Source organism: Cervus canadensis, chromosome 6 (genome assembly GCF_019320065.1).
Source record: "Cervus canadensis isolate Bull #8, Minnesota chromosome 6, ASM1932006v1, whole genome shotgun sequence".
In the NCBI taxonomy this organism is placed as follows: domain Eukaryota; kingdom Metazoa; phylum Chordata; class Mammalia; order Artiodactyla; family Cervidae; genus Cervus; species Cervus canadensis.
In genome coordinates this window covers 74,026,487-74,049,265 of record NC_057391.1, presented here as the reverse complement: position 1 = coordinate 74,049,265, position 22,779 = coordinate 74,026,487, and the positions used below count along the sequence as shown (strand labels likewise).

The window sequence follows — 22,779 nt, the reverse complement described above, 5'->3', positions numbered from 1 at the left end:
GAGTGCGCCGCCAACCCTCCTCCAGGGGATTTTCCCAACCCAGGGCTCAAACCCGAGCTTCTTAAGTCTCCAGCAGTGGTAGACAGGTTCTTTATCAGTAGCATCACTTGGCGAAGCCCCTAGTGAAGTGTAAGTACCAATCATTTCCATTTTGCAGGTGGAATGCACGGCAAATGTATCTTGACTTTAAGAGCCTTGAATCTTAAGTGGTATGTATACTCTGTGGGAGGCAAAAACTAGTGGAAAAGTTGATGCAAAGAGCCAATTTTAGTGGTTTCATTTAGGTGAATTTATATTAACTTTAAAGCACTGAGCTAGAGAAGTTACCTTGGTTTTTCCTGTGGCTTCATCAACCTTTGTTACTTACTGGCCTTGGCTAACCTCCCTTACAGAAGTACAGATGATTTTATGGTTTAGCGTATTTTTTAAGAATATTTTTTCTATGTGGACCATTTTTCTTAAATCTTTTACTGAATTTGTTGCAGTATCGCTTCTGTTCCATGTTTTGGTTTTTTGGCCAACAGGCATGTGGGATGTTAGGGATTGAACCTACACACTGCCTGCACTGAAAGGTGAAGTCTTTACTGCTGGACCACCAGGGAAGCCCCACTTTAGCATCCTGACAGTAGTGGACAGATGATTTGTTTTGTAGGGTTGAGTGATCTGAGATGTAGGGAAAGGGAGGCAGGTGATCAGGACTAGGAATGGAAAGGGGCTGGGGTAGCAAGGTGTGTGTGTGTGACACTTTTTGGTATATGACGGGCCTCCTTTGGGAGATACAGAGTAGGTATAGGAAGGGAGGAAGGATAAAGATTTGAGAAATGTGTATTTGTCAATAACTCCTCCTACCCTCAGTGTTCTCAAATCCATGGTTGCATGTAGTGGAATCTGCCTGAGTCTTACATATCTTCTTCCCTATAAAACTTCTAGAGCTTACAGCTTTAAGTTGTGTATCTTTAATATAGTTCAAATAAACAATTAAGGAAACAGAACCTACATTTGTGCCAATAGGGGGAACTCTTCCACTGTGAAAAATAAAACTAATTTTGTGTTTCACCCAGAGGTTCCAATGGACTTGGCTAGCAAAACTTGAAGATGGGTGGGTCATTTTAGTTGTGTTGAAACCTTGAATGGCAGAGGATATAAGCATACAAGAGAAAGTAGTCAGTAGCTTTTAAAATTTGAAACATAATTTTACTTTTTATTTTTACATTATGTTGTGCAGTATTACATCTCAAAATAACAAGAGTGCAGATACAGGCAAGGTAAAGTACAAAGGAAGATTAAGAACAGGTGTCAAAAGTTACCTTTATTAAGGCTAAATCCCTGGTTTATATTTTCCACACACATTCACAAAATTACATTCAAATTATTCCTTAGGCCATGAGAAAAGGAAAAAAAAAAAATCCAGATATTAGATTTTCATAGAAAGCAAATCTGGATTAATCTAAAAACTATTCTCCTTTCTATTCGTTCTGACTTAAGAAAATTTAGTAAAAGAATGTTATTTTCTTATTTGAACTAATGTGCATTTCATTAGCTATTGGTATGGTTCCTGTTAAGTGGTTAAGACCTCCCCAACATTGGGGTCTCCAATCAGAAGCACAGAAGGCCAGGAAATGGAATTGGCCAGAGTGGTATATAGCACAGCTAGGTAGGGAGCAAGGTTTTTTCTATTTTCTTTCAAAGAAGTCAGCAACAACTCAGTTTTCACTCTGGAGGAACTGGGATGAGTACCAGCACATCCATATTACTAGGACTGAATAAAATGTGGGACATAAACATTTCTATTCCTCTATCACTGCTGATGAGGAAGGAGAGAATTACATAAGATTTCACTGACCCCTAAAATATCTCATCACCTTAGACTTTTAAGAGTATATTATGGCATGGCATGTGCCTCGGTAGGGTTCTGGAATCTTGTGAAAGCCATGCCCGAGTCCACAGCACGTGGCCTTTGTGTGGCCCTGTGGTCTGCAGGCTAACTAGGAGACTAGCGTGGTAGCCACTTACTGACACCACCTAAAATCTCAATTCTAATTTGACTGAAACTATACTTTAGACCTTAGGGTTGAAAACAGTTGTCAGTTATGCTAAGCAGCTCACAAAATTCCACAGACTACCTTTCATTCCTAAGGAGAAAGTAAATTGGAAAAGTGAAAAGATTTAGTACTTACAGTCCTTTGTTTTCATTGCTGAAAATCACTGTGACCTTTGCATTTTCCTGCCATAAACTGGAGTGTTTCAGACCTGAAGAGACAGTATGTATGGCATTCCTTACCTCAACCCAGGAATGTTACTTTCTTCCTAAGGAACATTATTTCTGTGTAAGACATACTCTACAGCCAACTTTGAGGCCACACAAAGTTGAACAGAAAAAGGCAACATATAAACAGTCTACATTTGTTCAAATAATATTATGCAAAAGAGAAAAACTCAAATATATACATGACACCAAGACAAACTACTCATTAAAAAGTTGCTTATGTTAATAAGTGACAATTCAATATTATTCCAGTGTTTAGCTTTGGAAACAGAATTGTTGTAGCTGTAGTCATCATAAAAATAAAATCAAGACATTCACATTTGAGGTTATTTGTCACACACCACACCATCCCCTAAGCCTGGAAGAGACTACAAATTAACTTTCCATGCCAATTACAGAGTTGACTTTTAAAGCTTCAAGCTATAGAGACAGTATGAAAATTCCATTAGCTTAAATGTTTTATGATTTAGCTTGTTGCATTCTGGTCATAAGAGGCAGACTTTTTGAGGATAAACCCTATTTCTATATGCTTTTTACTCCTTTCTATATATGCTTTCTATATTTCTATATGCTTAACTTTTCCCCTGCAGTGTTCTTTTCCTAAAATGTTCAAATGACTTTCAGGTCATCTTTTCCTTCCGATCTCAAAGTCAACTGTCATATCATTTCTCTCATATAATTTTATTCCAATGCTGAACAATGTAATTAATGACCATTTGTCAACCTATTAAATATTAGTATACAGTACAGCAGCTATATTGATCACAGAATTCCAGTTTATTACCTACATATATAACACAGTCATCAAATTATACTGTGCTCATATATAAAATGCAAAAAACCGTCAAATGTGCTATGTCCTCTCATGTATGTAAAAACCTGCATCATGAGGAAGAAACTTTTAATAATCAACAGTTTATATGAATATCTGCCATTCATAAAAATATAACTATTACATTCTATTGTACTATGCAGATCAGGAAAAGAAGTTACCAAATCAGTTGTGACAATTTAAGAAAAAAATTCAAAAGCTCATTATACCTTTAAAAAGATCAGCATATGTTGTCTATGTTTTAGATCAGAGTCTGCAGTGAAGTCTGATCCACAAAGTTTGAGCTAAAAATTGGTGCTTCTAATGGAATGTTTTTAAGAATTAAAAGGCATATAAATGAATTCAATGCTAACATAGCTCCAGACCAAAGTGGCACCATTTTTTTTTTAAAGTAAAGTAGTTCTGATGACTAAACCAGTCTTCTAACCAAATACTGTTGTCTTGCCCAGTACACAGAAGCACAGTTCCCCCTCACTCCCAAATTCTCATGAAATCATTTAAATTAACTGTTAAATAACATTAATATTTATTGCAGTGTGAAACACAGACCATTGTGTATATATACACGTTTTTGTGGAAATATGACTAGGCAGAAAAGACTTGGTTAGATGAAAACAGACTTAAAAGGCTTTTACCATGGATAAACTAGAACGGCTCTGTTGAAAACGTCCGTTTAAAATCCCCATCTGAGCCAAGAACCTCTAAAGCCAGGTACAGAGAGAGAATAAAGACTGCTGTTAACAAATTGCTTAAGGGGATTTTTTTCTCACTAGTTCAAGATTTAAGAACAGGTCTACAGTTTACACTGCCTGCCACCTTCTCAGAGACATGCTCAAGTATCAGGGCTATCTTCCTATGGGCAGTTTGCCAGATCAAGTCCAGTCCTGCTACAGAATGAATGTTTTCCTTCACCTCAGCCAAGTGGATGGCACCCACTGAGGTTCAGTATCAAGTTTGTTAATCAACCTAAGCAGTTCCTGATAGGCTTTATCAAGATCTGAGTTCACAATTGCTGTGTCAAAGTAGTGGCCATTGTTCTGCTCCATCTCTCTAGTCTTCTCAATGATTTCTCTCAACTCTTCAGGCTGCAAAGAAAAGATGAGAAACTATGAGGTAAACCATCCCTTCCCAAAATTCACAATGAGTCAGAGATGGGTGAAAAATAAGGACTGGCCTTAACACACCGCTTCCCTTCTGTCTCAAAATACTCAACAAAGCTCCAAAGCTCCTCCCAAACCCTGTCATGGCCACAGAGATTCCCTCTGCTTTCGGCTCTTCAGCACACTCACTGCAAATCATTTGTGATTCAGTATATCGTATATAACCTATTTATGGGCTTCTCTTGTGGCTCAGCTGGTAAAGAATCCGCCTGCAATGTGGGAGACTGGGTTTGATCCCTGGGTTGGGAAGATCCCCTGAAGAAGGGAAAGGCTGCCCACTCCAGTATTCTGGCCTGGAGAATGCCATGGACTATATAGTCCATGCGGTCACAAAGAGTCAGACACAACTGAGTGACTTTCACTTTCTTTTCATAACCTATTTATACTGCTTTGTAGGTTTTATGTGTTTCTGTCTTATCCACAAGACAAGAGGCTTCAAGAACACAGACTGTTAACTCTGAATTCTCTACAGACACTCATTTTCAAACATTTTAGGTCATCATAACCTCTTCCTAAAATGTCTTCTGTAACAGAGTGAACCTTTCTGGTAGGACCCTAAATACCACCTATACTGGCTCTTATAAAGAGCCCCTGCCTTTTTTATCTTTTGTAGAGTTTAGAAGAGTAAATACCATGAGAAAAGGATCAATAGAATGGGTATCTTTTTCTATGAAAACATGCTGGAAATCCAAGATTTTAATAATCTATGTTTTTTTTGGGAAATAGTCTAATGCTTTAAGTTGAGAGACAATTTCAATACACAAAGGAGGTCTTTTAAGATGCAAAAACAAGTATCCTAAGAGAGTTTGGGAAGCCAAATAGAGCAGGCTACTTTAACATGAAAAGGAAACAAGTGTTTTTCACAGACAAGCAGATGGCAAGGTAATATGCAAAACTTATCCAGAACCCCTCTGATGATCAAGCACAGGTGTCCAAGAAAGTGAAACTGCCTCCAAAGCACCCCATCAATGAAGAGAACTAATTAAATGTCCAAATGTCTCAGTCATAGAGGCAATACATCAAAAATATATTGGACCCACAATATCAAGCAATTTATATCATTCAACCAGGCAAACTTTTATAACAGTAGGAAAACATACTGAAAATATGATAGCTCTGGCTGGTCCCGAGTTGGTTTCTTGTGTGGCTCCCTAATTTTCACTCTGGAATGTTGTGCAGCTGGCTCTGGCACACAGAATCCTTTGTTCCCCAGCAGGAAGCTACTACATTATTGTAACTGAACACACTGTGATGTTCTGGTCACAACTTATGTTTACCCAAAGCTCAAGGTTACTGAAAGAACATTCTAGAACTCAGAATCTAAACTTTGTTACTAGATTTGAAATGTAAATGTTAAGCTGCACATCTTACATAGATTCACATGAGTATCTAATCCTAAATTTTTCCTTATCAAATTGAAGTTTTTTTTTTTTTTTTTGCCAAAAATGACATATAATTTAGTTGGTACTTTCTATCTTAATTCTTCTACAATTCATGATGAAATTGAAACAAAATGATTTTGCTCAAAAATCTTTGGCCTGAAAAAATTATCTATAGGCAAAATTGACCATAATAATTCACACTATTAGTTTACCACTCTTAAGACCCCATTATAGCAAAACCAGATTCAGAATGTAACAAGATAACTGATTATATAAGTTGTGCATTCAGTGAAGAACACCATTACTTTCTTAGCTACCACTATTTCACAGAGTTAAAATTTAGGATCAGTTTTTACTTAACACTTCTATTGTGTGATAAGCATTATTAATTACCAAAGGAGATAAAACATAAAAAGCAATCAGATACATCACCCTTTACCCAACAGCTGCAAAATATATTCTTACTGCTGTGCAGGAGCATGCGCCAAGACAGAACAGATACTGGGTCATAAAATAAGACTCAACAAAATTTGAAAGACTGACATCTTACAGAATATGTTCTCTCACCACAATGAAATTCTACATCAATAAAACATTCTAAAATCTCCAATAGGGGAAAATTAGATACTTCTAAATAACCCATGGATTAAAGAAAGAAAATGACAGAGGAAATTAGGAAATATTTCTAGCAAAATGATAATGAAAAATATATAACTTCATATTAGAAAAGAAGGTTTAAAAATCATGTTTTCTTCAGAAACGAGAACAAGTGCAAATTAAAGCCAAAGTAAGTATAAAGGAAGAATAAAAATAAGGTAACTCAATGATATGGAAAACAAACAATAAAGAAAACAAAAAGGCTTCCAACTTTTTTCTAAAGTGTTTTGGTTATTCTTTAAAATTTCCACACAAATTCTAAAACAACCTTCCATGTCTATAGAAAAGCCCGCTGCAGTTTTTTTCTGCCCTAATAACAGGTTTCTTGAGATATAATTCATTCACAATTCATGAGATATAATTCATTCACAATTCACCCGTTTAATGGTGAACTGCAACCAATTCAATGGTGGACTCACACAGTTCACTCACTTAAAATGTACACTTGAACAGTTTTTTGTAGTCACAGAGAAGTTGTGCAATCAACACCACAATCCATTTTAGAACAATCATCCTCCACTCTCCGTGCCCTGTTCCCCTTCCCCCCAAACCTCATAGTCAATAGCAGCCTCTCCCATTTTCTCCCAACCCTCAGCTCTAGGCAGCCACTAATCTACTTTTGGTCTCCATAGATTTGCTTATTCTGGACATTCCAAATAATGGAATCATGTCAAATATGGTCTTTTGTGACTTCAAAAATGAAAACGCAGTGAAACATGACTTTAACCAGCTGGCCGTCGTCTGTAACAAAGCAACCGAACTATGCTCAATATAAAGAATGGGAAGTCCCTGATGTCTAAGACATTGAAAAATAAACACCATATAGGTTGAATAACAAATCTTTTTCTAAAGTAGAAAAAGATATCCTGGGAAGGAACAAAGAAGGCTGGTGGATATGGTCAATAGTCAAAAACCAAAGAAAAGGAGAGGTGTTATGTTGTGACTTCTGAGGAGATTTGAGGGAGGAGTAGTAGTATATGTTTTTATGGAGAAGGAAATGGCAACCCACTCTCAGTATTCTTGCCTGGAGACTCCCATGGACAGAGGAGCCTGGTGGGCTACAGTCCATGGGGTCACAAAGAGTCGGACACAACACACACACACACACACACACACACTCTTTAGGGAATCTGATAAGAACATGGAAGAGTATTTGCTACTGTGATATAGCATGTCACTTGATGGTTTTCATATCATATGTTTAAGTAAAATGTCAAATAAGTAAAATATCAATGCTTTAATATATATCATGATATCATTCAATTTTTAGTACCATTTGGTATATAATATGGACCACCTCAACCACACTCAGCATCTAATATAAGATAATTTAAAAAAATTTTCCATTTCAGATCATATGAAAAGATCAAAGGTAGAAGACAAACAGAACATAAAATTTCAATCAGAAAAAAGAAGAGAAAGGCAAGAGCACTCAACTTTGGATCCCGGCATATACGAAGTATCTGCAGAGAATGTGGGTTAATCCCTAAGAATCTGCTGAGAATATTTGATAGAGGGAAGGTGTCATCTAATTCTTGTTAGAAATAACATGGATCTGTGTGAAGAGGACATGGAAGTTTTAAGAAATCAGAAATAACATGATCTGTGTGAAGATGACGAAAGTTTTAAGAAATGTCAAAGGCTACCATACATTTGGAATAACAACAGGAACTGTATGCAGAAGAGAGAAGCTCCTTGCTTTGGAGAACTTCCTAAATCCAACCAGAGGCGAGTGTGGCAGTTTTGGGGAAAGTGACATGGCAGAAAGAATAATCAGTTTGAAAGCCTAAGCTGATGTAGTTTTTAAGCACTGTGACATATTAAGCCATGGCTTTTCATGTTTACTTTTAATGGAATAGTGTAACAGTATAATAACTTTACCTTTGGATTCTTGCCCTCTTTGGCCAATAATGCCCGAAGTCTTTCTTGGGAAGGGGGTGCAATGAAGATAATATATGGTTTCAAGTCTGAGTTCCGTAGAGTCTTCAAGGACTGTAAAGCAAAGACAGATCTGAGAGTTTGATACTGAAACTCCAACTAAAAACCTTGATTTATCTATTTAAAAAAATAATTGTAATATATAGAACTATATGTAACTTTGTCATGTATTTTTCAGTCTCCTATAGATGTGTTATCATACTTTCATAATTTAAAAACTCAAAGAGAGAAAAACAAAAAACAGAAAGAAAATATACTACCATTCAATATAAGAATATATTGTGTACCAAAAGTGAAATGAAGACTTAACATGATGATAAAATACTCTGCTAATAAGATCATACACAGACTATAATAACATTAAAAATCCATTTTGAAGGAATTATAAATGAGCAGTCACCTTAACCATATGCCACAATCTAAATGCAAAAAGAATCAGAGAAAAACTTCCCATACACATGCCAAAAAAAAATTCTGGAAAAATACATCCAAGAAAAAAAAAAAGACTGTCTGAATTAAAAGATTATAGTTTTTCACCTTGCCTTTGCATAACTGTGTGTCCCTAAAGTGAAGCATTCCACAAAAATGGGGATTATATGGACATGTCCTTTTCTATCTAAAAACAGTAATTAAGACAATATGCTTAACTACTCTTAAGTTCTTTGGTAATTCTGTTAGCCAAAATAAAGAATTCTTAAGGAATTTAGTAAAAATAAAAACATGGATGCTTTTCTTAAATCTAATGTTTATAACTGAATAGCAAAGACTAATAAGCTCTCTTGTTCACTGAAAAATAAAACCTAGTTACTATTTCAGGAAAGCCATTTTGGAGTCAATTTTCTCTCATATACATCTCTTTAATAACCACTGCCTGTATCTCCTGAGTTGACATACAAAATAGATTCCACCACATTAAGGAAAGTTTTATGCTAAAGCTGTACAATCAAGAAAAAAAAAATCACAACAAACACGATCTTAAAAATACAAAATTTCTAAAATTATCTTTAACAGAAATCTAAAAAGCAATTGTTAGTAATTTTTGAAGGTTTTGCTTTGTACGATAGATAATGGAAAGCAATGGCTGTTTCATTAGATACAACCAACCACTCATTACAGTGCTAATACTTGAACGATGGCATTTAAAACCATAAAAATGACCTCTCACTATTCTAATTTTTCTCATATGGGAAAGGAAAATTCTTTTATAACCTTTAAAATACTAAAGTACTACCAGCACAACAGTTACTGTATTTTAAGTTTCCGAAAATATGTACATTTATATATAGGCAAGTATGTAATATATGTCTTTTCCACTCTGAGGAAATTGAAAGTGATTTAGCAACCTGAGTTCATGTAGAGAATCAGTGTGAAAAATCTGTATAAGAACTTAATTAGGTCCTGTGATTCTTGGACCAAAATACAAGTTCAACACTCTAAACCAAAAGAGTTTTACCTGTGTACGAAGACTTAAAAGACATATTTTGCCAGAGTTGATCACTTGGCGAACAGAATCTATACTGGTTCCATACAAATTTTTCTCAAATTCACCATGCTCAATGAACTTTCCAGCTGCTATGTCTGCCTCAAACACCTGCCGTGAAACAAAGTGGTAATCTCTACCAGCTACTTCATGGTCTCGCCGATTCCGAGTTGTATCTAGGCAAAAAAAAAAAAATCAGGCAAAATTAGTAAGCACAGATCAGAACAAGGGTGAGGAATAATTCTGCTAGTCAGAAAAAAATTTTATTTTGTAATATAAATTAAAAAATAATGAATTAAGGAAATGTTAGACCCCTGTGTGTTTTAACATGGACTGGTTTTATTTCTAGATTGAGAAATAAACAAACTGTGGTGTTAGTATGTTTTATACTCACACTCTAAATTAGTTCATTTTGCATTTCATTTAAAACATTATCACTCAATTTTTCCATAAGATTAGGTACTATACAATGTTTAAACAGAAATTCTATGCTCAGAGATTAGGTCTAAAGTTCTATCTTCTGCATCAGTTAAAAAAACCAGGAGCTGATTCCATACTGAACAGTGGACTATAAGAAGCCAAAATTGAAATTCATTTATAGAAAGTAATTAGTACCATACTCTCAGATAAATGGTACTCAAGAATGACTATCTTTAGTAGCAAATTCTCAAAAGATTTGGTAAAAACAAAGTTCCTATTTCTTGGACATCACTGTTTTGAGGAAATGGGTGAAAACTTTCCCGAAACAGTTAGGCTCTAAAGTGGTAAACTGAAATGCACAGGAAAACAGGAATGCATCCAAACTTACGAGGAACTGCAGATGCAAAGCGGTCTTTCTCTTTGTTCATGAGCCTCTGACGCAATTCATTCTGGCCACAGTTCTGTGGACCAATCAAAATGATAGGTCTTTTCCTATTTGCTGGCTGATGATAAAGTGACATTTCCTCATAAGTTAAGATTTCTTCATTGTCATAATCTTTAAAAAAGGAAAAATTAAGCCCTTCAGACAGAATTACTGCTGTATAATAAAGATATATTTATATATAAACATATTTATATAAATATATAAAGGTATATTTATATATACTCATAGTTCTTCCAAACAATTGGAAAACAGCACAAGTTATCATGGTTAAAAACACAACTTTGAGATCAAGAAAGTAATAACTGGGTAGCATTATATCATAAGTATTTTCTCATGTCATTATATCCTTGGCAGGATATTATGAAAATAAATCAAATAGTATATTACTCCTTCTAGAAATGATTACTGCTTCTCTTGTTTCACACTGTGTTTGAATGTTTAATACAATATAACTGTACTGGTTCATATAAAATAGCTAGTTTGCAGACAATATTTTGACAGAGTGAAGCACTAAGGTATAAACTAATGAGAATAAGATCTGTCATTTTTAAAAAATGGGGGATACCAATACTTTAATTTGAGGGTTGGTTTAAAGAGCAGAAAATGTGTATGCTGAAAACAATACCTGGCACAGATAAACATTTACAAACAGTGCTGCGACTAGGGTTAACACAACACTGGAATACTTTTCTTTGATTATATAACTTGAAAACATAGCATACCTATGCTATCCAACTTCCTACATTTATGTTTACCTTATTCTGGAATACTAATACTAACCTGTGATCATGATTCAAGAAGAGGTATAAATTATAACTGGTACACTAACATTCCTAAAGCTGTAATCCAGATGAAATCAGAGTTGTCATGTGGTAAGAACAAAGGCATTCACCTGACTAGGTGAGTGTTAGATGTGTAGTCAGACTGTCAGCTAAGTTCCAAGGGAGAGGGGACCATCTTAAGCTTGTCTGTGATTAACACAGAGCACACAGTAGGAACTCAAACTTTACTTGTTTAAATTCCAACTCAACCATGTATTAGCTGTAAGAACTTCAACAGGTGATTTTCATATCTGAACTTGAATTTACTAATCTGTAATCTCAAGGAGTTCATTTTGAGAACTAAATGAATGAAGGCTATTTCCCCTTGAATGGAAGTTATTATAAATGATAATTATCATTAATAAAAATATTAATTTTAATAACAAATTATGAGCAGAAATGTAAATGTGAAGCATTTCCTTCTCAAAATGCTTTTCCCTCTGAAAAATCTAAGTTCCTTCTTCTAACATGTAAAATCAGACTGTGGAAATATACTGATTCAGAGACTCAGATTTGCAAATTTCCTATAGTATAATAGCATTTAGAGCTGAACCAGTTAACTCAGTGTGTTTCAAAAGATAAAGAAACAGAGATATTAATCACTTACTCAAGTATAGAGAAAATTATAAATCCAATAAATATTCTTAGTTACATAATCTATCAATTAGCATTAAGGATGTTTAATTTGGAAAAAAAAATTTATTATAGTAGGTAGAATCTCAGGTTTAGTTTATATCAAAATTTTCAATAATCTATAACATTTCATTAGTTTCATTTATGCTGCCAAAAACTCTTAAGGTATTAGAGAATAAAAATAAGCCTTATAAACTGTGTAGGAAGTTACAGAGTTCCTTTGCTTTATTATTTGGCTTGTTTCTAATGTGAATTAAAGAAGGGGTAGCAAATTTTAAAGCCCATAAAGACCAATCAAGAAGGTAAGGAAAGCAATATATCAGGTTAAGTTTATAAAAAATTGGACATGGTGGAGACTGTTGAACTAGATAGGTGTCCACTATAAAGGCAACAGCCATCATTCAGGTTCAGTAGGCCGCTGACACACGGGAATATAAGCCCAGTGTTATCAGAACTTTTGATTTTAAGAGAAGCTAAAACTTGAAAAACTTTTAACACTAACAATAAATTAAAACAAAACACCCTCCTGTGTGCCTGACTCAGCCAGCAGACTTCATGAAATGGGTTGCCTAGGTGAGATGAGTTATGATAGGCAAAATGTTCATTTTTTACTTAAAATACATCTATATTGTTAGTATTTGTTAGGAACAAGTATTAACTTTGTAAATGAAGAGTTTACATAGGAAAAAAATTTAAGAGAAAACTATCAATACAACACTATACAGCTACATCATACTTTTAATTTTTATACTAAATTCTGCACTACTCACAGGTTTCTAGAAGAAAATAATTTCTGCTAAATGACTTTATTAAATACACACACATGTTACATTAAGAGGCCAGGACCATAATTAAAATTCTCTAAAAATACCACTTAATTTCTTTCAAATGTTAGACATGGACCTCTTTTGGATATAAATATGGCTATATCTGAGAGTGGAACTTACCGTCATTTTTATTGGCATTATATAAAACCTTTTTCCTCTTCTTTTTATTCTTCTTTGCACACCATAGTTTTCCTGTTGACAGTCAGAAACATAAATGTGGTATTTGTTTCCCTTAATAAAGCTACATATTTCAAATTGAAGAACTCAAATAGTTTTAAATTTAAATTTATAGACATGTATTACATTGTTCATAGAATAATGATTTTTCAGGGAAGTAAAGTTTTCCATTAATCTCACATTATAGAAAGATAATCTTTAATACTTAAATCCTGTCTTTTCTTAACAGTCCTGAGATAAGCAGCTTTGCTTCTCACATCCATCTTGAGATGAATACATCTTCCCTGACAGTTCTTATAATGCAAATTTAAACCTGATTCCAGATGGAAACCCAAGAAACCTCTCATTAATGTCAAATATAAGAGTCCAACCTGATTTTTCTGGTTCCTTATCTTCTTCTATGGTTTGCTTCATGGCTTCCCTTTGCTGCTGAAAGCTTTTCCCTAATAAATAGAGAAGAAAAAGAGTGAAATAGTTAAGACAAAAGGATAGATGAGTTTTTTTTTTTTTTTAAACTAAGGACCGACACCAGAAGTAACTGTTCATTTACATTCCCTTCTGAATCCTCCTGCCACTGCATGAGAGTATGTCAACTATGATTATAAACTCCAAATGTTTAAGGTGTTAAGTACCAACATGGCTCTCACTCAATCCTAGGACATGTATTACTAGACTACATATCACGTATTTAGAAAGATAAATAAAAACAAAGGCTAGAAGTTTTAATAGTTCAGTATTTACAAAGCTTTCCACTTAGCATCTACTGTAAGAAGACTCTTGAGAGTCCCTTGGACTGCAAGGAGACCCAACCAGTCCATCCTAAAGGAGATCAGTCCTGGGTGTTCATTGGAAGGACTGATGCTGAAGCTGAAACTCCAATACTTTGGCCACCTCATGCGAAGAGTTGACTCATTGGAAAAGACCCTGATGCTGGGAGGGATTGGGGGCAGGAGGAGAAGGGGACGAGAGAGGATGAGATGGCTGGATGGCATCACCGACTAGATGGACATGAGTTTGAATAAACTCCGGGAGTTGGTGAGGACGGGGAGGCCTGGCATGCTGCGATTCATGGGGTCGCAAAGAGTCGGACACGACTGAGCGACTGAACTGAACTGATGTGGAAAGTACTGTGCTGGATCTTACAATGGTTCTGATCATTTGAATTATTGCAAATCAAACAAATTAAGAGTTATCTTTCCAAAATTACATAAAATTCATCAGTTTTTGATTCAAAGACACCATTCAATATATTCTCTTACATTTACTGTGTTCAATTCCTCTCTTTCTTTGTATGTACGTATATGTTTTAAAGATTTTTCATTTCTACCTTAAGCTACCCATGATAGAAATAAATGAAAAACCTATTATGTTTTTCCACTTAGGGTTATGATTTCAATATAGGAGGCTTTCAAGGTTTCTGATTTTCATCTTATTTTCAGAGATTCACCTTAGAATCAAGTATATTTTTTCTGAAGGATAAAAGAGGTTTTCATTAGAAAATTCTGAATTAGAGTTCTACTTTTATACTTAATTTTTTATATCTAATTCTTTCCAATTCAGGCCAGAGATTCTTAAAAAAATCAATAAGTAAATTCCATCTATGTTGGAATAATCTGTTGAACTTAGTGCATTTTATAAGACCACAAGCAAAAAAGGTTAATATTGAGTCTGAGACACATAAAAAGCATTAAGGAAAATCAGGTTATCTTCAGCAACTGTACAGACTGATTGTGTTTCTAGATAAAAGAAGTAACTACGGCTATAGGGAAATTTTTAAGAGCATTAAATTTTTTTAAAAGTATGTGACTATAACATCTAGAAAAAAATAACAAAATAATTTTAATAATTTACACATTAAATATCTTAGTATACTTCCCTTGGTTCTATTTCCCTCATTCTACCATACCCTCCTGAGAACTGTAGAAACAATTTGTAGGAAAAATTACATCTACATATCTAATTCCATTAAGTATCATATTCACACTTTAGAAGAAATATGTTTCTATAATAATCTTAATGTCCAATATGAGCTAGTTTTATTTTAGTATAGTCTAAATTAGAGTTTTCTTCAATGAAAAGATAGATGCATCTTATTTCTACCCTAAGATATCTTAGAAGAGATAAATTCAGCAGTCTTACTCTTTTGATTCCAAATAAAGTCACACATCTTTAACAAATTCCTATCTAGATATCAAGTATGATGCCCCAGTTGATGATAATCTCCTGCTATAGTATAAGTTTTGTTGCCTTGATGTTTTTCTTGTTCAATACTATTTTTGTTGCCTTGAAAACAGGGTTAATTTCAATGCACCTATAGTGAACAGTAGGACAAATGGGACTGGTTGTTGAGATTATATGATAATCCCATTCTAAAGCCCAACAAACTGGTCAGACTTACATCCAAGATACTTATATTACAGATACAACATAAAAACCCAACAGAATGAAAAAGTAACTACTTCATTTTTTAAAAGGCATAAAAAGGTGAGTTTTCCCCTTTGAAGATTTGTATTTTAAATGTGTTTTTAAACTTTGTACTTTCTACCATACTGTCTTTTACCTGGAACGAGCCCAGCTAGAGGCTGATTATCTTCATCTCCTTCCCTGTAGGCCTGCCACCAATTTGGATCTTCTTGGCTGATTACATGAAGTATATCCCCTTTTTGAAAAGACAGACCTAACTCTCGACATGGAACATAAGGGTCATCTGAGGGGTCGTAGTCAAAATGAGCCTTTACGTGGATCTAAACAATAAAAAGGGTAAAAGTAAGGACAATAATGAAATGGCAACACAATGTTTAGCATAAATGTGAGTGTTATAAATTTTTCATCAGCACAAAGATATTACAAGTTGAAAAAAAATCAAGGTTAGGTTAGTAATTGTATTTGAGGGCAGAATTTTTTTCAGACTCATCTGTTTTCTTCAATTAAGACAGTCCTGTTGATTGCAAACATGTACAAGAGTATGCAAAACACTGCACTGTTATTGCTAACAAGCTGAAATGCCAATAGGCCTTAAAAGTTTGACAGAAGCAGAAGGAATATAACAGAGTCCCTCCCTCTCCATTCCTGACTTGTGAAAACAATGACTCTGCAGTAAGGTATGTAATTTCTAAACCACTATCACCAGGAAAGGTAAACTGTAAACCTCTCCACGTCGGTCATCTAAGCGGTGAGTGTCAGCTTCCCTGGTGCCATCATCTCTTCTTGACCACACCGTCAGTGCCACTGTGCCTTGATCGCTCCGAGTCTATTCTAAAGGACTATGTCTAGGTTCATATATAATCAACCCCAAACTGCTAAAATTATCTAAATCAAGTTTATAACCAATTCCTACCATGTTCTGTATGTAGGCATTGAAATATTGTTAGTGCTACAAGCTAAAATTTTTGCTAACTGTGCTTTGCTTATCTAAAACCTGCTATGCTCCCTCAGCACTAAAAATAGGTAAGAATTCACATGAACCTTATTAAAAGTCCAATTATTTCCTACAGCATTTTCTCCAATATACTTCTGTAAGTTATAACAAAGTATCCTTACTTCTTAAAAGGTATAAAGGAATCAATATTCTCCTTAATTCCTCTATCTGTAATTTTTATCCAACCTGGTCAAGTGGCATTTCCACAATCTGTAGATTATATGAAATCTGATAAAATTGAATTTTAGAGTTATACACGGTAGTAGTAAGTCAAAACACAGCTGAGAGACTGGGTAAAAAGATTATACATAGAATTTTATAATTTGGCATGAGAAGCATATAATATATAGGATGATAAAAAAAATCTCTGCTTGTACTATTCCTATTAATCAATAATGCTTCCACATCTGTTTAAATTGTTGCTTTTTAGCTAAACAATCCTGGAAATCTACATATGAAACTATAGGCATCATTTATTATGGTGGGGAGTTCATTTTATTATCAGTTAGAGATCTATGAAATCAGACTTCTTGTCAACCTGATGGATGATTTTATCAAATCACTTTCTGAAATCAATACCCAGCATGCTGTTTTCAAAGTGTTTTGCTCAGAACACTTACTGGGATGTTTATTAAAATACTGACTTCTTATACCACATCTCAAACTTTCAGATTCTGTATTTTAATTAAGTTCCTTGGATAATTGCTACATACATGCCATTTAAGATGTACCCTAAAATCTTAGGGAATTATTATCCTGAGGGAAACTAAATAGACCAGTGAAGATGCTATATCTAAGTCTATGACCTTTGCCAGAGGCAGACAAAATCACCCAGAGATGTTTTTCTCTCTATTCGTGCTTAGGTATCACTGCTTGACCATTCAGATTTAGTTGGTTTGGAATGAGGCCCCTCGTTGTGTTGACTGGAAGAGCAGAAGAGAGGACGTACTTTGTTTATGTGACAAGTTTATTTAGTGCTGTTTAAAATGTACTCTAAAACTGAGAGCAAAGTTTATTTCACACCAGAGAAATTAACCAACTGACTGAGCTGAAGTCTGGGTATTGCCTTAACACATACTATGTGACTTTTTTGTGACTTCTATCTATATATAGGCATGTATTGTTTTATTGTGTTTCACTTTATTGCATTTTGCAGATATATATGTGTGTGTGTGTGTGTATATATATATATATGTAAATTGAAGGTCTGTGGCAACCTTGTGTTGTCAGATGAAGGTTAGCATTTTTAAGCAATAAAGTATTTTTAAATAAGTGTATATTTGTTGTTTGTTTAGACACAATGCAATTGTACTCTTCGCAAACTACAGAACAATGTAATTATAACTTTTACATGCAATGGGAAACCAAAAATTTTTTATGACTCATTTTATTTCAGTGATCTGGAATGGAACCTCCAATATCCCTTAAGTATGCCTACAGGCATTCCACTGCAATTCTTTTCAGTTCTAGAAGTTACGTCCAGCAGTCTTACCTCTTCAGTTCAGGGTAGTGGCTACTTTTTTTCCTTTCCCATACAAAGGAAAACAGAGTCCTTTTTAAATGAAGGAGAGACTCTGACCTCTACAGGAAAGCTCCAGGGCTTCACCATGCAGTAGCATCGGTACAGTATATCTGACCAAAACAATGTTTGGTTTCTAATTCAAACAAAATCATTTGTTTAAATTTTAAATTACAGGGTTGTTTAGACACAATTATCTTCCAGCCCAACATTTTTCTCTTTGCCTCGCTGGTGGCTCAGTGGTTAAGAATCCACCTGCCAATGCAGGTTTGATCCCTGGTCTGGGAAGACCCCACATACCTTGGAGCAACTAAGCCCAAGCATCACAACTACTGAGCCTGTGCTCTAGAGCCCGAGAGCCCCCAACTACTGAAGCCTACTTGTCCTAAAGCCCGTGCTCCACAACAAGAGAAGCCACCACAATGAGAAGCCTGTACACCGCAACTAGAGAAAAGCCAATGCAGCAACAAAGACCCAACAAAGTCAAAAACAAATAAATACTAAGGCAGCATCAAGAAAAGCCTTTGCAATGTCAAGCAACAGTTTTTAAATTCCTCCCCTTCATTCTAAGATTTCTCCTCTCTGACGCCCATTCAAGAAGGAATAGTTTTTAAAATAATTTTATTTATTATTTACGGCTGCACTGGGCCTTTCTCAAGTTGCAGCAAATGGGGGTCACTGCAGCCTGGGGGCGTCTCATTGTGGTGGCTTCTCTTATTCTGGAGGACGAGCTCTAGGGCTTGTGGACTCAGCTGCCCTGCAGCTGTGGGATCTTCCCTGACCAGAGATCAAACCGGTGGTCCCTGCATTGCAAGGTGGATTCCTAACCACTGGACAGACCACCAGGGAAGCCCAAAAAGTAGTATCTTTACTTGTTCTTTTCCATATTTAACAGGAGAAATTTGGGGTATCAGTGGGTATCCAACTGATGTTTAGTAGTAGGCAGACAAAAAAGTGAACCTGAGGGCAACAGCAAACTTAATAAAGCAACTGTTTGTTCCTGAAAAGAGATGTCCATCTGTTCACTGTCCATACTGTCCACTGAAATTAATATTTTTTCATCTTCTGATAAAATATATATTTATAAACATTTTACTGCATTATAAAACTTAAGATCTTCTTCCAAATGAGAAAAAAATTAAGGTGAAAATTATTTCTAAGAGCAAAGTATATTGGATGGTAGTGGTTCTCAATCTTTTCTTTCAACCCAATTATCTTCATAGGCTGTGAACAATCCTTAACCTATCTTTTTTTAAAATCTTTAGAATATTTCGCAAACACATGAAGTATATATAAACAGACTGCTCCCTTGACCCGATCTCCCCACAATAAATATAACTACAGCTTGGATCTCTCTGTAGAATTCCAGAATGATGGCTCAGTAGCAAAGAATCTGTCTGCTAACGCAGGGGACAATGGTTCAATCCCTGGGTCAGGATGATCCCCTGGAGAAGCAAGTGGCAACCCACTCTAGTATTCTTGCCTGAGAAATCCCATGGACAGAAGAGCCTGGCAGGCTACAGTCTATGGGGTTGCAAAAGAATCGGACATGACTTAGCAACTCAACAACGTATTTAATTCTATCGATTTGGTATCTACACCCGAATGCCTCTCAGGTATCTCCCTCTTGATTTTTCTCCCCAAACCAGTTTTTCCTCCACATCGCACTTCAGTAAGCAGCACCACTATTCATCCAGTTGTTGAAGCATATTTGCTTCTTCCCTATCCATTACTCTCCACACTCATTAAAAGGTCCTGTCATTGCTACTTCCAGAACATAGCCTGCGTAATTTTCTCCACTGTCACTGCTATCATAGAAATTTAAGCCATCATCATACTTTACACTGGCTTCAGCAACACTTTCCTAAATCTCCTTGCTTCCATTATTGGCTCTACTAATCCAATTTCTACCCAGCAATCAGAGGAGTTTTGTTTTTAAACACAAATCAGATGTTACTGTATTTGAAATCCAAACTTCCTGCCATGGCCAAGACCTACTTGACCTGGCCCTACCTACCTCTCAAGCCTCATCTCTTAGAATGCTCTCCCCACCTGTCTACTCCCTCACTTGGTTCCACTCCCATGGGTTTTCCAAACACAAAGTTCTTTGGAAATTACACCTGAAAGTTCTTCTGGCAGTTAACAGGCTTGGCTTCATCTCATCCTACCAGGTCTCAGCTTCATGTCACCTTCTCCTGGAGGCCTTTCCTGCCAACCTTATATAATCAATCCCACACCTCTTTTTTTATTCTCAGTGTTTATATTTACTGATTTCCATCTCAACATTTACCCCAAACTATAACACATTCATTACTATAAAGTGAGTGAACATTTATTTGCACAGTGCCTAGTACACAAATGGGATCCAGCAGATATTCATTGTAAGGAAAAAAACTATTTGGGACCCTTAATATTTCAATTATTAATACCACTGGGCTAATGGCTAATTCTATGCTTTGTTTCCCTGAACTATGATTTTAGTATTCTATTAAAGTCTTTAAATTCCCCTAAAACTACATCTCTATTCTCCCAGCCCAGACCCCCAAAATCAAGACTTCAGTCATGCTCCCAGTCTTTAGAGAGTTATTAAGTCTCCTATAGGGAGAAGAGGGGATTTTCCTGGTGGTCTGGTGGTTAAGACTTTGCCTTCCAAAACAGTAGGTGCAGGTTCAATCCCTGGTCAGCAAGCTAAGATCCCACAAAGAAAGGCAATTCCAAAGAATGTTCAAACTACCTCACAATTGCACTCATCTCACACACTAGCAAAGTAATGCTCAATATTCTCCAAGCTAGGCTTCAATAGTATGTGAACCATGAACTTTCAGATGTTCAAGCTGGATTTAGAAAAGGCTGAGGAACCAGAGATCAAATTGCAAACATCCACTGAATCATAGAAAAAGCAAGAGAATTCCAGAAGAACAACTACTTCTGCTTCACTGACTATGCTAAAGCCTTTGATTGTGTGGATCACAAAAAACTGGAAAATTCTTAGAGATGGGAATACCAGACCACTTTACCTGCCTCCTGAGAGACCACATGCAGGTCAAGAAGCAACAGTTACAACTGGACAGTCAAGACAGTGTGGTTGTCATGAGTCAAGCGGGGAGGAAGTGATGAATAAGCAGAACATAGAGGATTTTTAGGCCAACGAAATGATTCTGTAGGTTATGATGGCAGATATATGTAATTATACATTTGTCAAAACTCATAGAATGTAGTACAACACCAAAAGTGAATCCTAAAGAAAACTATGAACATTGGGTAATAATAAAACCATCAACTCTCTAATGTAACAGATACACCATTCTGATGTGGGATGTTGACAGCAAGGGAGGCTGTGCGTGTGTGGGGGCAGGAATTATGTGGGAACTCTATACTTTCTGCTCAATTTTGCTGTGAACCTAAAACTACTCTCAAAAAATAAAGTTTATTAATTAAGAAAAATGTAAACAGTAGCCATCATAAAATAAGGAGCATTAAAAAAAAATCACTTACTACTGTTTCTTTGGCAGGAGGAGGCTTGATCTGTTGACTGGGAATCAGAACAAATGTCAAAGTACCATGCATATCAGACTGCAACAGAAAAAGCACATTATTTTAAAAAGCTGTATTTATGAAAATCATTCCATGATCTTATGATCAACAGTTCCTAAGCTGGACTATACTGGAACCTCAAGGAGACTTAAAAAAGAAACTGGTAAAGATGAATCCCATTTTATCAGGAAGCACAAATTACCCCTTTTGTGGACTCCATTATATTAGAGCTGTATTAGAGCCATATTAGGCATATGGCATGCAACAATTTTGGTTCTCTGGTCCACTGGGAAAAGCCACTTGGCCCTTAAGTCTTGGGTTTTTGTTTTCCATTCAGTTTAAGTTTAGGATGATTCCACAGCGAAGGGCTGGAAGATTACAGCACTTCTGGCTTATCTACTCTGACATACATCGATTTTAGTACAGTAGAATTTGAAATGGTAATTGTGACTAGGATTAGAAAAGTGATGCAAATATACAAATATTCTTACTTTCTAGATGCTTTGTCTCTGTCATTCATTCTGTATTTTAACTGTACATAGTCTTACTGCTAGGTTCTCTATTATTTTCCAGTACAGTTGGCCCTCGATATTCATGGGTTTCATATCTGTGAATTCAACCAATTGCAGATAAAAAAAAAAAAAATTCCAGAAAATTCTAAAAAGCAAACTTGTTTTTGCCATCTGCAGACAACTATTTACATAGCATTTATATTGTATTAGGTATTATAAGTAATCCAGAGATTATTTAAAATATACTAGAGGATGTGTGTAGGTTACATTCAAATACTACGCCATTTTATGTAAGGGACATGAGCATCCATGGATTTTGGTACCCATGGCGGGCCCTGGAACCAATCCCCCTTGGATATCAAGGGATAACTGTACACCACTGCCTGCCTTGTTCAGATACCTCCAGCCTAGACAGTAATCACACTTACAGTCCTGACACAGTAGGGAATGGTACTGAAACAGTACTCAATCTGGAGATAGCAGCCAATAAAACAAGATCTAAGAACAATAACCACTGGCACTTTGTGCTACCAAGCAATGAATGGGACTGGGTAAAAATAAGAATGTGAGGATGTTTTCTAAATCTGACAACAGATGTCCACAGGTAGGAGGAATTCTAATATAAGAACTGATATTAAGTAAATAAGTCTATAAATGTGGTTGATGAGTATATATGAGGTGATCATAAACTGCCCTCAAAAGTTGACTCTAAATTGCTTCCTGATTATACCAGCAGTCTAACAGAACTTTCTGAGATG

The 22,779-nt window shown here is 35.6% G+C and overlaps 1 protein-coding gene across 2 annotated transcripts in view; it reads right to left on the bottom strand.

Annotated features, from left to right (window-relative positions):
* Nucleotides 1-1,172: 1,172 nt before the first annotated feature.
* The window catches only part of PALS1 (protein associated with LIN7 1, MAGUK family member), a 73,448-nt gene continuing 51,841 nt past the window's right edge, over nt 1,173-22,779 (bottom strand). For both annotated transcript variants that reach the window (XM_043472324.1, XM_043472325.1), the window contains exons 8-15: nt 21,471-21,548; nt 15,599-15,782; nt 13,410-13,481; nt 12,982-13,053; nt 10,524-10,691; nt 9,689-9,891; nt 8,179-8,289; nt 1,173-4,183 (exon numbers count right to left, since the gene is read on the bottom strand). In XM_043472324.1, coding sequence (XP_043328259.1) covers nt 4,007-4,183; nt 8,179-8,289; nt 9,689-9,891; nt 10,524-10,691; nt 12,982-13,053; nt 13,410-13,481; nt 15,599-15,782; nt 21,471-21,548 — 1,065 coding nt within the window. In that variant the 3' untranslated portion in view covers nt 1,173-4,006. The remainder of the gene's footprint in view (nt 4,184-8,178; nt 8,290-9,688; nt 9,892-10,523; nt 10,692-12,981; nt 13,054-13,409; nt 13,482-15,598; nt 15,783-21,470; nt 21,549-22,779) is intronic.